Here is a 16364-nt window from a genome sequence, read left to right on the forward strand (position 1 = left end):
AGCTTTGAAAATAAATTCTGTTAGCAAGTTAGAAAGAGTTATTTCTTCCATGTAGAACCTGCTTCCTTAAAGGCTGTTCAAAAATGTAGGCAGACCATCCAGACGGATTAGGTGGTCCTATTAGGTGAAAGCTTTAATATTAGGTTAAAGAGTCTTCCAACATCAGGAAAGAAAGGATGAATCTTAAGTGCTGGGATAATAAATTACTTCATTTTGGGTTGGGGGCTGGATTTTAACTCACATCAAAAGTCAAAATGAACTTCTGAGAAAAGTAAAATATTTTAAAATTTCAAAAGTAAAATATAGCTATAAATTATTTTCTTATGGTGAGAGCTTTTTAAAATTTATTATTTATTTTATATTGGTGTATAGTTTTTTTACAGTTTACAGTGGTTTCAGGTGTATAGCAAAGTGATTCAATTGTATACTGCATATATCCATTCTTTTTCAGATTCTGATAACTTTTAAGATCTACTCTCTTAGACATCTATATTATTAAATGGTCACCACAGCAAGTCCAGTTAAGAAGAATATAAAAAGGAATATTTATTAAATCTTTAGGGACAGGAAGACTTTCTAATCTTAAGCTTAGAAATCACTTAAGAAATTCTAAAGAAAAAGTTTGTCAGATTTTACCACTTAAGGATTTTTTCAATTTTTGCTGATGGTTTATTGAAGTATACTTTAAATGCAGTTAACTAGCTACAAGGACTTAGTGTACAACACAGGGAATGTAGCCAATATTTTATAATAACTATAAATTAATTATAACCTTTAAAAATTGTGAATCCTTATGTCGTATGCCTGAATTTATATAGTATTGTACATCAACTATATCTTAAAGCATGTAAAACATCTAATACTCATATTGATTACATTTAAATTAATATTTTAGATATGTTAGATTAAATAAAATATACATACATACAATTAACTGTATCCATTTAAAGTTTTGACAGATGTATATACTCATGAAACCACCAGCACAGTCAAGATACAGATTTTTTGTCATGCCCGACACTCCCAGAAGTTTTCTAATACCTTTTTGTAGATCATATTTCTCCCCAACTTCTGGCTTCAGGCAACCGCTTACTAGCTTTCTGACATTGTAGATTAGTTTGCACTTTCTAAAATGTTATATAAATGGACATGATACATTCTGAACCCTTTTGAGTCTGGCATTTTTCACTCAGCATGGTTTTTAAGGTTCATCATTGTTGTGTGTATCAATAGTTTTTCCTTTTTACTGCTTTATTGATGAGTAGTATTCCATTGTATAGATAAGAGCATCAAGTTTATCAGACTAATAATTTAAATCTCTACAAAATATTCAAAGCAAAAGCACAAACCAGGAAAACCATTTTTAGTGATTAAAAAAAAAAAAAAGAGTTAATATTTCATTTCTGTGACGATCTCTGTCTTTATCAACATGAAAGCACTGAGTGCCAAATCATGGGTGTTCAGAGGACCTGAGGTTAGTTAACAGATATGTGGAAGCACATCAGATACAGCTTTACACTACCATGTATAACAGTAAATTAGTAAAGAGTAGATAAAAGGTACAGTAGACAAAAGGTGAAGTGGGATTTATAATATGGACTGTCCAGTCATAGTGGTGTGCTAAGCGGGGAGTGGGATGCAATCTTTGAAAATGCTGACAGATAGTTTACAACAAAATGGTAGATACTAATGGTAAATTAAGTTTTAAAAGCAAGATACAGAGCTGTAAAAGTAAGTATGACTTTCCAGTCATAAAAAAAGGAGTCAGTGAATGAACAGGAACAGAAGACTAGAAGGAAAAGTACAAAATGTTAGCTGTAGTTGAAGTTGAGTGATGGGACTTTGGATTAATATTTTAAACCTTTTTTCTGTATTCTATATATTTTTCTCAAATTTTTATTTAATGAATGTGACTTTCATTATGAAAACTTAAATATTAAACTCTTGCCTCTAATATCAGAAATAAGACAAAAATACTTGTTTTTGCCATGTCTATTCAACATGGTGTTGGAAGTCCTAGTGAGAACAAGTTAGGCAAGAAAAAGAGATGAGGAATTTAATTGGCAAAAAAAGAAGTAAAATTAACTCTCTTCATGGATGACGTGCTTTATATGTAGAAATTTCTTAAGACTACATACACAAACTATTAGAATTAATAAATTTACCAATGTTTCAGAATAGAAAATAAACAGTTAAAAAAAATGTTACATTTCCATACCCCGCTGTGAATAATCTGAAAAGGTTCTTAAGAAAACAATTTCAATAAATTTAACTGAGGAATTGAAAGATTTAAACACCAAAACCCACAAAGCATTGCTGAAAGAAATTAAAGAAGACCTACGTAAATGGTAAGACATCCCATGTTCATGGATTGGAAGACTTAATATTATTAAAATAACAGTACTACCCAAAGCAACCTATAGATTCCTATTGAAATCTCAATGGCATTTTTTGAGGAAATGAAAAATCCCATCCTGAAATTCTTATGGAATCTCAGGGAAAACCCCACCCCCATCCCCTTCCCAAATAGTCAAAGCAATCTTTAAAAGAAGAAAGTTGAGGACTTCCCTGGTGGTTCAGTGGTAAAGAATCCGCTTGCCAGTGAGGGAGACATGGGTTCACTCCCTGGTCCAGGAAGACCCCACATGCCTTGGAGCAACTAAGCCGGTGTACCACAACTTTTGAGCCTTGCTCTAGAGTCCAGGAATCGCAATTCCTGAGCCCTCTCGCTGCAACTGCTGAAGCCTAAGTGCCATAGAGCCCGTGGTATTGGCATAAGATCAGATGTATAGACCAGTGGAACAGAATAGAGAGCTCCCAAAGAAAGTCTTCCATATATGGTCAAAGGTTTTCAACAAAGGTGCCAAGATCATTCAGTTAAAAAAGACAGTCTTTTCAACAAACAGTGCTGGGAAAACTGGATGCATGCCTGCGTGCTAAGTTGCTTCAATTATGTCTGACTCTCTGCAACCCTATGGACTATATAGCCTGCCAGACTCCTCTGTCCATGGAACTTTCCAGGCAGCATTAAGCAACAGTTTCTTGAATTTGACACCAAAAGCATAGATGACAAAAGAAAAATATATATAAATTGGATTTTATTAAGTCCAATTTAAAACTTCTCCACATCAAAAGACACTATCAAGAATGTGAAAAGCAACTCACAAAATGGGAGAAAATATTTGCAAATCATTTGTCTGATATGGGACTAATACCCTAGAAAGAGAGATAATATTTTCAGTTCAGGGAAAAAGACCGTGTACTTACCACGTCTCCTAAAACTGGATGTTGGCAGGAACTTCTGTAATTGAATCCCAGTGAACCACACAATGTGAAAGTAATTGGACTGACATTCACCGTATGTGTTCTGACATTAGATGTAAGGGCTAAATTCATGCACAATGGCTTTTCTCAGTGATGTTCCCTCTCTTTCTCTTCAGGATTCCACCAGTATTGTTGCTGCCCTTCTGATAGACTTCAAAAGTTCATTGCTTCCCCATCTTCCAGTTCATTTCCATGGATCAAGCAATTCTCTGATGATTGCCCTTTTCCCCAAATCCAAGATATACCAAACATTTTACTCAGAGGTAACATCAATCATTATTTAGCAAAACAGTTACTACCCTTTTTCCTAGCAATTTAATTGGTATGGCAATGTCTTACGGCTAACACTGAGGTGATGAGAGGGAGAGTTGGGAAGGGCTGATGTGAGTGTGGCTGCTCCTAATCTCTTTGTGTCCTGGAATAGTGCTCTTGCCATTAAAAGATGAGAACCTAAAGGAACTGAACAGAAGGCTTTTTAGTTTCTAAGAAAAATCTTCCTTTTTGCTAATTAGACTCATTTCCCTGTTAGCTACTTTATTGAGTTGTTAGGCCCTCCCGATTGGATTAGAGCTTTCTCTGCTGTGCTGTGCTAAGTCGCTCAGTCATGTCTGACTCTTCGCAACCCCACAGGCTGTAGCCCATCAGGCTCCTCTGTCTATGGGGATTCTCCAGGCAAGAATACTGGAATGGGTTGCCATGCCCTCCTCCAGAGCTTCCTACCCCACCCCAAAATGTCCTTCTTCATGGTTCATAGGCCCTGCCCTTGTGAGTGGTTCTACCTGGCAGGCTGCACACCCTAGGTTGTCAGCACAGATTACATGAGTGAGGGAGCTCACCAAGAACTACACAGCTTACCTAGAGACCAAGCAGTAACCAGAGTCATACAAATGGTCAGTCTCATTCTGGTGGAAATGCTTGGAAAGGTGTGATTCAGCAGTGTTTGAGAGGATAGTCCCTCAGTACAGATACACAGAACATGGAAGAGGCAAGAACCAGCCTTGGCTCCAGAGTGGCTTTTAGGGCCAATCTGTGCCTCCGCCTTACTGCCAGCTGATCCTTTTACCTCCTTGTGCTTGTCTTTTCAGTCTAGGAACCTAGAGATTCTCTTCAGCCATTCCTCTGCCTTTAGGCAGGAGTTGCTTGAACTGTTCCTTTCTGGCCCTGTCACCAGGGAAGAACGTGCCCCTGCTGCCAGAACAGTATTACGTGATACCCTCCTCTGTGTTTCCTGTTCTCTTAAGGAGCAGAATCCCTGGGAGAGGAACTCAGAAAGAAATTCTAGTTTGTAAAAATACAGAACAGAATTGCTTCAGGCCTCTATTTTTGAAACAAACTTGTTTGTTATGATGGTTTTTCTCTGTACTGACAGTCTAGATTTTCAACAGCCATCAAATCCCCATGTGGGTTCCATATCCTGTTGTTGGGTTTAAAGTGTTCTTTGCTCTAATTCTGTTTTGTTTAGGTCTTCTCCCCCTGGCAACAGCAGACTAACTCAGGGCTGTCTTTAAAAGTGATCCAGGAAGATGGATTATCTGTGGAACAAAAGAGATTGTAAGTGGCTGCCTTCAGTGTTTATGCTAGCTTCCCTAGGCTGTATGTGTCTGCTGTCTCTGCAGGATGACTTGCATTATGTAACACAGGAGTCCTGGCTTCTGGAAGGGCCAACACAGTCATTTCTGTGCTGCCAGTTTGCAGGTAGTCAGTGCTCTTAGGAAACAGAAGTCAAGACAGATGAAATCCACCAAGAATCAGAAAACTGTAGTGTTACAAAGGTTTCAGGCTAAGCTTTCTTTGTGGGCAAACCAGTCATCCTTCATTAACACCGAATTTTGCTTAAGTCAGTGAGATGATGCTTTTCAAAGTGTTGTCTCTGTCACAGGAGTTTGGCTTAAAAATATCAGAACAAGTTATGTAAAGTATGTGTGCTGTAGGGAGATGGAATTCTAATCTGTGAATATCTTTGATATTCCAGACACTCCAGGGCACAGAAGCTCTTCATTGTCCTGAGCCATTCTGCTGGGGAGAAACAGAGTCCTCTAAAGCTACTCTCAGCTAAACTCCCAGAGCTGAACGGGTGAGCTCTGTTTTTCTGTTTCTTTTAATGTATCAGAACTCTCGGTGTTGGTGCTTTCTAAGCTCCATTTTCTTTCTTTATAGCTTCTTAAGGATAATTATAAAAACACAACATACACAATTTTATACTAGAGATATTCACTAAGGTTTCTGTTCAGCTAAATAAGTTTCTGAATGGGCACATTCAGAAAAGGCTGGTGATGGTAACATAATAGCACTGTCTTTGTTTTTCTAGGTTTCTCCAGCATTTTGCTGTCAGCAGCATTAGTCAGGAACCCGTGGTGAGGACCCATCTCCCTGTCCTACTGCAGCAAGCTGAAATCAACCCTATTCACAGAGTAGAAAATGACAAGGTACAGCAGCTCACCGAAAAAGCTGAGAATTTATGAGAAGATAATCCTGATAACCTACCCTTAATATTCAGTGTCATTTAAAAAAGAGCTCAGGCAGAGTCCCTTTTATAAGACTCTCCACCTCCTTGAATACTGATGTAATGATGCACATGAAACCCACTCTGTACACTGACAGTGTACTGGCATCTATGTTAACGCCAGCTGAGCCCCATGGCAGTGATGAAACCCTGCCATATTTCTGTGGCCTCCTCTTGCTTCTCCAGGTCTTCCAAACTCCTTCTCAGGACTCTCATGCTGTCAGCTCTTTCTGGTTACAAGGTCTTCCTGGTACACTGACCTTAATGAGGGGAGAGGCCTTGCTGGTAAGACCTTGCTAGCATCACCAGGATAACGTGACAGTTTATAAACACTGTCTTCACAGAGTGGATTTTAATCTGCTCCTGCTTCACACTTCTCTCCTCTTGACCCCCCACCGTTTCTTTGGAACTATATGTCGTAATATGCTCAAAGTGGGCATTTATTTCTGTGCAAATCTAGAAGACACTTGGCTGCAAAAGGAAAGAGAAGCATTAAGTAGTTAGAAGCCTCATTTTTTCCCTTAAGCAGGAGTAAAAGTAAAAATGTTACATTTTAAATATTTTTTAATATATGTATTTTATATTAACAAAGTGCTATAGAACTGGCCTTAAAGTGAGAAGGTGTCTGGCTGTGAGCATGTTTGCTGGGATTTGAGAGGCTGAGGCCTGGTTGCTGAAAAATGGGAACCAAGATGAGAAAATTTGGATGAGAAGATAAACAGAAAATCAGTTACATGGAGAACTGTCCACAGGTGCAGAAAGGGAATCAGACTAAGGGTCTGGTCAGAGCGGAGGGGGGAGAACTATTTCCCACAAAAGAAGAGGAATCCATAGTGCTGATGTGACTAGTTCAAGTGGTGAGTGCCACCAAGCTGAATTTTAGTCCAGGCCTGTCCCAGTGAGTCTTGTGTATTGTGAAATAAAACACATGTAAGGGAGCCCTTGCCACACTGTGTCACTGACGTTGTTATCCTTCAGCAAGTACATGGTTCCCTTCCTCCTCTGCTTGATACCTTCTTTGTCAATAGATTTCTTGAGTTGGAATGTCTCCCTTCAGACAGCCCTGTTTTCATGTAGTCATGTGCCAACGTTAAGAAAGTTCAACCTGGCTCCTCTTTTCCCCATCAGATTGAGAAGTGCTTTCTCCACCCAGTTTGTTTCTTTAGGTCAGGCCATGTGGCTTGGATGGCACAAGTCACTCACCTCTTTCACTGAGTTTACCACACCAATTTAGCCTGTGGTATTTTTGTCCCAGACCTACTTTCCACCCAGTATTTTCCATTATACTTTTAACTGATCTAGTCACAACCTGCTCTGTGGAAATTATCATGGTAACACTACATTGTATATGGTGTTTGCTGTGTGCCAGACACTGTTCCAAGCACTTTGTTTACATACATTAACTCAGTTAATCATCACAGCCACCCTGCAAGTTAGGTTCTGTAGTGAACCCAAGGTCACATAGCTAGTGAGTGCTGGTGCTGAGGTTTAAACCCACAGAACCTGGCTCAAGAAGTCAGTTCTCTTAACCTGTTACACAATGCTGCCTCCCAGTTGAATCACAAACCCACATGACTTTTCTTTCATGTAGGTAATTATCAGCATTGTAACTGGTCTCCCAGGCTGTCACGCTAGTGAACTCTGTGCTTTTCTGGTCACTCTGCATAAAGAATACGGCAGGTTAGTATGGCTGCTGCCTTTGCTTTGGGGAAAGGGATTCTATGCCTGGGTCTGCCTATGCACTGGGATACCTTCAGCATGCACTGACCTTTGGTGTAACTGGTATTGGCACAGTGATCACCCGTCCATTTGTTTAACACATTTATACTGAGTACTTTCTATATGCCAGACACTGTTCTAAGTGTAGGGACAAATGTACAAAACAGACTAGAAAACAGGTGGTATCTCTGCCTTCATGGAGCTTGTATTCTAGTTTTGGAAGATAGACAATTAACCAGTTAAGAAAAATAGTACATTAGGTAGTGAAAAATGCTGTGGAGAAAATAAAGCTGAGAAGGCCATAGGAGAACTGAGCTGGGGGACTGATTGCAGTATTAATTGGGTACTCAGGGAAGTGGCTCAGACGGTAAAGAGTCTGCCTGCAGTGTGGGAGACCTGGGTTTGATCCCTGAGTTGGGAAGATCCCCTAGAGAAGGAAATGGCAACCCACTCCAGTATTCTTGCCTGGAAAAGTCCCGTGGATGGAGGAGCCTGGCAGGCTATAGTCCATGGGATCGCAAAGAGTCAGACATGACTGAGTGACTTCACTTTATTCACTCATTCAGGGAACACCTTACTGAAAAGGTGACATTTGAGCAAAGGCAAAGGCCTGACAATATAAAGGGATGAACCCCTGGATATCTGGGCAAGAGACCTGTACCAGCAAGACCAACATGGGCAAAGGCCTGGGAATTGTGACCAGGTTGGTTAGAACTTGAGAGCTGGTGGATGTGATCCTTCCATGGCCACAAAGAGACTGCATGAGTTTAGGTGGAACTGGGACATACTGGTTTAGGTGAAATTGGAGAAATCATTCACCCATCTCTTCCGTTTGGCTGACAGATTGCTAAACAAACCTTGCTGACTGAACCAGGCTTTTAATATCTAGTCAGTCTTCCTCAAAGTAAGGCAGCCTGCAGGAGACCATATAGAAGAATTGAGAAGATGGAAATCACCTAGGAGTTTGGGACTTTAGAGTGGGAGATTGTGGGGGTTGGGAAGATGAGTTTTGGAGAGATAATGGGGAAATATTAGACCTCCTTCATAAGTACGCAATAGCTAACCGGTTCCTTCCTTATTTCCATTGCTTATGTTCTGTAAACAATCTGAATGCTTCACCTTACCCATTATTCTTTTTATTTTTTGATTGTGCTATGCAGCTTGTGGGGTCTCAGTTCCCCAACCAGGGATTGAACCTGGGCCACTACATTGGCAGTACCAAATCCTAACCACTAGGCCACCAGGAAACTCTTCCCTGACCCCCTCATTCCTTATTCTTAGCAAGAATTTTACTGCAAAGTGGAGTGAAACCACTTTGCTGAACGGCCCTTCAGAAACTGACTGCCTGTTCAGGAGTCTTTCTCAACTCTGAAATCTGTTGGTCATGTGCTTATCTGACCTTTCTCCCTGTGACAGAGCATTTTAAAAGTGCCAAAAGCTCCAACAGAAGTGATTTCAGGGTACAGGGCTCCACACCCAGCCAGTGCCCTCTACCTGTTTCTGATAGCATTGTTTTCTCCTGTATGGGTTCACAAGACCAAGCCTATGGAGTACTAGTCACATTTGAATCCACTGGCAGAACCTATGGGCCAGGCCCTCATGCTGACATTATACTTGCCATTTCCAGGTGGATGGTATACCGTCAAGTTATGGACAGCTCCGAATGTTTTCATGCTGCCCACTTCCAGAGATACCTTTCCAGTGCCCTGGAGGCCCAACAGAACCGCTCTGTCCGCCAGTCAGCCTATATCCGCAAGACGACCAGACTACTGGTGGTATTACAAGGGTGAGCCCTGGAAGTCTTTTGGGAATAGTGGGGTAGTGTGGTGACCTTGCCATTATTTCATGTGTGGTTGACTTGGGGCACAGAATAAACTCCACATATGCATGAAAAATATCTTTAGCAAGCAGGAACCCCTGTGGCCATCCTGTGGCCCAGAGTGACTGGTGAAGATCACACCCAAGTTTCAGGTTCAGCCTCAACATCACATATCCTCAAAAGGCAGAGAATGGGGGAGGAGGTTTTCTGGGCAAGATTCTTTGATAATTCTTCTAACAGTAGTGGTCCCTAAGCCTCTTCCTTGCCACTGAAGCAAGGAAGCTTCAGCTTTTTCAGTCCTCCCTCCTGTGAAATTGCAGACAGTCCCCACACTCTAGTCTCAAGCCCCATCTACAAAATGGCTAGGAAGGAGGAAGCAGGCGCATCATCCCCTGGGCCCACAGGAGAACATGCCAGATCAGGAAAACATGGGCTGTGCTTTTCACTGCTGTCATTATGGTTGGTAATAAAGAAGCTTTTGGCAGTTCTCACAGAGTGCTTTTGTGCTGTGCTGTGGTGCTTTGTTTTGTGCTCATAATAATTAGTATTTGCAACTGACTAATTGTTTCCAGTAAAGAATAGGCCCAGTGCCAAAGCTCTGTTTGGTCTCTTAGATGTGATGGTAAGAATTGGAGGAAAGCCAGGCCAGTGGTGCTGCAGGAGGCAAACAGAAATGTGTCCCCTGCCAGGCCATCTTTTCTCTTATTTAGATCTTGTTCTTACATCCGCTTTGGGCTTCCCTTCTGTTGACCCTGCTTGTGGGCTTAGGTTGTGGAAGCCACAGAGCAAGAAAGCTAGAAACCACTTGTTTTCCATCATCTCTAATAATAAAAAAAATAGGTTCGTCACCTCCTGCTGCCTTTCCAGAGTTGAACATCAGTGCGGGGGTGTGGACCTGGAGTCAGACTTGGTACCTTGACATTGTACAGCTGAGGTCATTTCCATCTTCTATTACTTTAGAGAGTACTGTTGACTCCCCGTCTCTGACTGTATAAGTCTGCATAAATGCCAGCTCTCCTGGCTGCTCTGGACTTCAGTAACAGTGTATGGCCAGCCCACTTGTGCTCTCAGAACCAGCTGTTGCCCAGTCACAGCCCCAGGACACTGGGAACACCAGATGGATTTCCTGCTGCGTTGCTCTCTATGACACTGTTCTTACAGATGGGGCCCATTCCCTTGAAGCTCAGCAGGGAACACATGGCAGACTCAGTGTAGCACGTCCCTCTCCTTGGGGCTGGACCTTTAAGCCCAGTATTGAGGTGAGGGAACACCCCAGAGGCTTCTCAAGTTGAGAATTTTATTTCTTGAATATGGCCTTTATTTTGATTTATAAAATTCTATGCTGTCGGGCAGAGTTTTCTTTTGCCCCTACAGTGACCTGCTCCCATTCTACTTACTGCTGCGGGTGAGCAGTGATGTTGAGCTTTGACACCAAGTGGAGTATTAGGTTGTTCTTTTAAAAATTGAATTCATGTATTTTTAAATGGTAAAATTTTAGAAATGGTGGACAGATTAGTGGCTGCCAGGAACTAGGGATGGGAGTAGAGGGCCGGGGGGAGGTGGGTATGGTTATAAAAGGGCAATATGGAGGGAGCTTTGTGGTGTGAAACTGTTTAGTATCTTTACTGTGGTGGAGGAGGCTGCGCAGGTGACAGAATTGTATGGAACTGAATACAAACACAAATAAGTAGAACTGTAAAAATCTGAGTCTTAAAAAGTTAATTTTAAGGAATTTGAGGGACTGTGTTAGTTTATACTCTAGAATATTGTTAAAATCATTCTTTAAATTATCTACATTAAAGACAAAATATCTCTCAAAACAAAAATTGAATTAATGTAAAATGAGGCAAAATTGCAGGCTTAAATTACAAATGTAAAATAGAGCCCAAAAGACACTTGTATGGAATATCTGTTGTATCAGAAGAAAGTAAGTTAAAGTCCTGCTGAGGTTTTTTTGCTTTTAAATAAAGAAAATACTGACAAGAAAGAGGCAACATGAAGAGTTAGGTTTTTGCTTTCATCATGCAGTTCAGGCAGTTCAGCCAAAGTGGCCAGATACAGACTCAGCAGCTGGATCAGTGTACTTCCTGAAATGAAAGAGTTATTAAAGAAAACAGACCAATGTAGGAGCTCTTAACTTGATTAGAAAATACCAAGTCCTGCCTCAGAGCCCCAGGGTCACCTGCAGGCGTCTCTGAAGTGGGTGAGCAGTAGGGTTCTTTCTTCCACTCACTCTTGCAGTTAGAACTAATGGAACTTGGAAGTACAGAAACACTGTAAACTTCAGGGGCTCTAAATCATGAGGTGACTTGACCCCAAGGAGGCCTGTTATACTCTCCTCTTTTGATACCCTTGCTCCACTCAGCCACTCAGCAAGCATTCCTGTCTTTTCCCACTCTGAAGCTCCAATCCAGTAAACTAACTACTCCCTTTTTTCCCCCTAGCTACACAGATGTTATTGATGTTGTCCAAGCCCTGCAGACCCATCCAGACTCAAATGTCAAGTCCTCCTTCACCATTGGTGCCATCACAGTGTGCGTGGAGCCGCTGAGCTGCTACATGGAGCACAGGTACATACTTAGGACCACCTTTAGCCCACAGGATGTGGTGTGTTTAAATGTACAGAAAACTGTTTACCTCCCACCTACCAGTAGGCGACACATTTTTATGTGTTTGTCTTTTGGAATGCATCAGTTCACCCTGGTGGAGTTTCTGTTTTTCAGTTGCTAAGTCATGTCCGACTCTTTGCAGCCCTGTGGACTGCAGCATGTCAGGCTCCTCTGTCCTCCAGTGTCTTCCGTTTACTCAAATTCATGTCAATTGAGTCAGTGATGCTGTCTAACCATCTCTTTCTCTCCTGCTCCCTTCTCCTTTTCCCTTCAGTCTTTCCCAGCATCAGGGTCTTTTCCAATGAGTCGGCTCTTCACATCAGGTGGCCAGAATATTAAGAGCTTCAGCTTCAGCATCAGTCCTTTCAATGAGTATTCAGGGCTGATTTCCTATAGGATTGACTGGTTTGAATCCTTGCAGTCCACAGGATTCTCAAGGGTCTTCTCCAGTACCACAGTTTGAAAGCATCAGTTCTTTGGCATTCAGCCTTCTTTATAGTCTGGCTCTCGCATCCCTACATGACTACTGGAAAAACCATAGTTTTGATTATACAGACCTTGGTCAGCAAAGTGACGTCTGCTTTTTAATAGACTGTCTAGGTTTGTTATAACTTTCCTTGCAAGGAGCAAGCATCTTTTAATTTCATAACTAGAGTTGCTATCTGCAGTGATTTTGGAGTCCAAGAAAATAAAATATGTCACTGCTTCCGCTTTTTCCCCATCTGTTTGCCATGAAGTGGTGGGATTGCATGCCTTGATCTTAGTTTTTTGAATGTTGAGTTTCAAGCCAGCTTTTTTACTCTCCGTGTGGCCTGGCATCTTCTCACCACTTTTCTTTGTGCACTAAGAAGTCACCCTTCTAGGATAGTGGGACTTGAAATAAATTCTCCCAGAAAAGAATAATACCCATGGCAGGCTTTTCTTTTCTTCTTTACTGCAGGAAAGGGGCCTTCTGTAATAAGGGACTTGGAGTACCTCACAGATACTTTTTCATGTGGTTAAGCCATCTTAAAGCATCTTCCCTCAGTTAAGGACACTCATTCTCACTACTAACAAATGAACTTTTTTTCCTACTTTGAAAATAATATGACAACAACAAAGAAAATTGGGTAATAATTCACCCATAATCTCACTAACTCAATGTAACTATTATAATTTTTGTGAATTCCTTTTTGATCTTTTATATGCATACTTTTTTTTACAGTTGTGATATGCATAAAGTTTTATATCTTTCTGAGGTTAATATATAAACATATTATGTAAGTGAAGATATATATGTTGCTGTATTACAGTGGTATATTTTGATTGGTTATGTAATCATTTTGTGTGTGTATGGATATAATTGTCTTAACCCGCTCTTCTCTGTTAGTCACAGAGGATGTCTACAACTTTTCACTATCGTAAATAATGTGCTATGGGAACATCTTTATATAAATTTCTTAAATTTCAGACAATTTCCTTAGAATAGATTTATCAAAGATGTATTATTATTCAATTGTATGATCAATTTTATTACTCTATATTCACATTTCCAAATTGCTTTCTGAGTGGGTTTTATAGTTTATACTGCCTTAGTAGTATCTAGAAGTATTTATTTCATCATCAGAGAAGTCCGCACTGAGAAGTTTCAGACGTTACATTTTCCCTTTGTAGAGCTGTTTGGAGGGCTCCCCTGGTAGCTCAGCTGGTGAAGAATCCACCTGCAATGCAGGAGACCCCAGTTTGATTCCTGGGTCAGGAAGAACCCCTGGAGAAGGGATAGAGCTACCCACTCCAGTATTCTTGGGCTTCCCTGGTGGCTCAGTTGGTATAAAATCCGCCTGCAATGTGGGAGACCTCGGTTCAATCCCTGGGTTGGGAAGATACCCTGGAGGAGGACTTGGCAACCCACTCCAGTATTCTTGCCTGGAAAGTCCCCATGGACAGAGGAGCCTGGCAGGCTGCAGTCCATGGGGTCGCAGAGTCGGACATAACTGAGTGACTAAGCACAGCACACACATCACAGAGTTGTTTGGGGCTTCCCTGGTGGCTCAGACGGTAAAGAATCTACCTGCAGAGTGGGAGACATGGGTTCAGTCCCTGGGTGGAGAAGATCCCCTGGAGAAGGGAATGAGAAGGGACTGGCTACCCACTCCAGTATTCTTGCCTGTAGAATTCCAAGGACAGAGGCTGCAAAGTTTCCTTTCTCTGTAGCCTTTAGTAGAATATATCTAAGAATGTATCCAAGATACGTTATCATGCGATTTTTCTGATTAGTCCATGTATTATTATCATCTCCTGGCAACTGATTGATCTATCCTTAGATCTTCATCTGAAAAAGCTCCCTTCTTATTTGAGTCCCAAGTTGATATCTTTACACTTCTCTTAGAAATTACATTAAAAGTTACTACCCTGAAAAAAAAAAAAAGTTACTACTCTAATCGTCTTAAGTGATCCTCAGAAATGTCTTCACCATTCTCTCTTCTCATTAGCGCTGCTTTCTTTAGGTTCTGCTTTCTCATTTAAAAAAAGCTATTTTTCCTTCTTCCTTAAGGTAGGTTATTGTAGTGAATTCTGAGCATCACCATTGTACTTTAGAATGCTATGTGGACTCTTACATGCCAGTTTTTCTACCATCCATGCCTCTTCTTTTTCTCAAGTTTTTAGTTAAAGATGAATAAAGCAGAAAGAGGTCTAACATGGGACTGGACACTATCAGAGATACTAACATAGAAAGGTAGGAAATGATAGTAATAAGCAAAGAACTAGACAAGTACTGTTCTACACCATCAAGAAAAAGTTAAGGAGAAGAGAAACTAATAGAGTGGTGTGGGAAGAGTTCAAGGAAGAGGTGTTAAAGGTCTGGGGAAATGGGAAGGCGGGATCTTTCTGTAGTAATGAAAATGTTTCTAAAATGAAATTGTGGCAGTGTTTGCACAGCTCTGTAAATTTACTAAAAAAAAAAAAAATCATTGAATCATACATTTTAAATGAGTGAATTTTGTGGTATGCCGATTATATCCCATAAAACTGTTAAATAGAAGCAATCAGGGACTTCCCCATGACTCAGTGGTAAAGAATCCACTTGCCAGTGCTAGAGACACTGGTTCAGTCCCTGATCCAGGAAGCTCTCACATGCTGCAGGGCAACTGAGCCTGTGCTCTGGAGCCAGTGAGTCACACCTACTGAGCCCACATGCTGCAGCTACTGAAGCCAATGTGCTCTAGAGCCTGTGCTCCACAGCAAGAGAAGCCTGCTCATTGCAACTAGGGAAAAGCCTGCAAAGCAACAAAGACCCAGCACAGCCAAAATACAAATTAAAAAAAAAAAAAAAAAAAAAACCTCAGGGGTCACGTGATTCGATCCCTGGTTGGGGAACTAGGGTCCTATATGCCCTGTGGTGTGGCAAAAAAAAAAAAGGACTAGAACATTATTTAAAACATTAATCTCATTCCATTAAGAAAAGAATTAGGGTGGGAGGGAGGTTCAGGTGACAAGAGGGAGGGAAAATATGTATACTTATGGCTGATTCTCAGTTGTCATATGGCAGAAATTGTAAAGCATTTTTCCTCCAATCAAATATTTAAAAAGCAGTAGCACATTTACCTAAAGTCTAAAATGAATTGAAAAAAGGTAATCATATAGAAAAACATAGAACACTATACTAATTGTAAAATTTTTAAAATGGTTGGTAAATTTCTTTAATTTCTGATATAAAACTTAAAAGATACAACTATTAAGGTAAATATAACATGGACTTCCACAGTATGGTGCAGTGGATAAGGATCCACCTGCCAATGCAGAGGACACTGGTTCAATCCCTGGTCTGGGGATTCCACATGCCACAGAGTAACTAATCCTGTGTGCCACAACTACTGAACCTGCCCTCTAGAACCCATGAGCAGCAACTGCTGAGCTTTCGTGCTGCAACTACTGAAGCTTGTGTGCCTAGAGCCCATGTTCCACAATAAGAGAAGGCTCCTCAATGAGAAGCCACGCACCACAACAAAGAGTGTAACGTCCACTCACCGCAGCTAGAGAAAGTCCACGGAAAGTCACAAAGACCTAGCACAGCCAAAAAATAAATATAACAAAACATGCTAATGGATACATGATACATATATGTATTTATTAAAGTATTATTAAATGACAGAAGTAGTAAAGAGATTAAGTGACCAGTGTTAAGCCCATACATTTGTAAAAAGAAACAAAGGCTGGGAATTCCCTGGCAGTCCAAGCAACCTAGATGTCCATCAACAGATGAATGAATAAAGAAGTTGTGGTACATATACACAATGGAATATTACTCAGTCATAAAAAGGAATGGATTTGAGTCAGTCCTAGTGAGGTGGATGAACCTAGAGCCTGTTACATAGAGTGAAACAGGCAGTAAAAGTGCCGAACCCGTGGC

General features: G+C 40.9%; 1 protein-coding gene across 2 annotated transcripts in view; it reads left to right on the forward strand.

Annotated features, from left to right (window-relative positions):
* Positions 1-16364, forward strand: part of DNAAF9 (dynein axonemal assembly factor 9) — a 172287-nt gene that overhangs the window by 121304 nt on the left and 34619 nt on the right. For both annotated transcript variants that reach the window (XM_043478392.1, XM_043478393.1), the window contains exons 22-28: positions 3441-3587; positions 4787-4875; positions 5297-5398; positions 5633-5750; positions 7419-7507; positions 9174-9332; positions 11810-11935. In XM_043478392.1, coding sequence (XP_043334327.1) covers positions 3441-3587; positions 4787-4875; positions 5297-5398; positions 5633-5750; positions 7419-7507; positions 9174-9332; positions 11810-11935 — 830 coding nt within the window. The remainder of the gene's footprint in view (positions 1-3440; positions 3588-4786; positions 4876-5296; positions 5399-5632; positions 5751-7418; positions 7508-9173; positions 9333-11809; positions 11936-16364) is intronic.

Source organism: Cervus canadensis, chromosome 10, assembly GCF_019320065.1.
Source record: "Cervus canadensis isolate Bull #8, Minnesota chromosome 10, ASM1932006v1, whole genome shotgun sequence".
NCBI classification, from domain to species: Eukaryota; Metazoa; Chordata; class Mammalia; order Artiodactyla; family Cervidae; genus Cervus; species Cervus canadensis.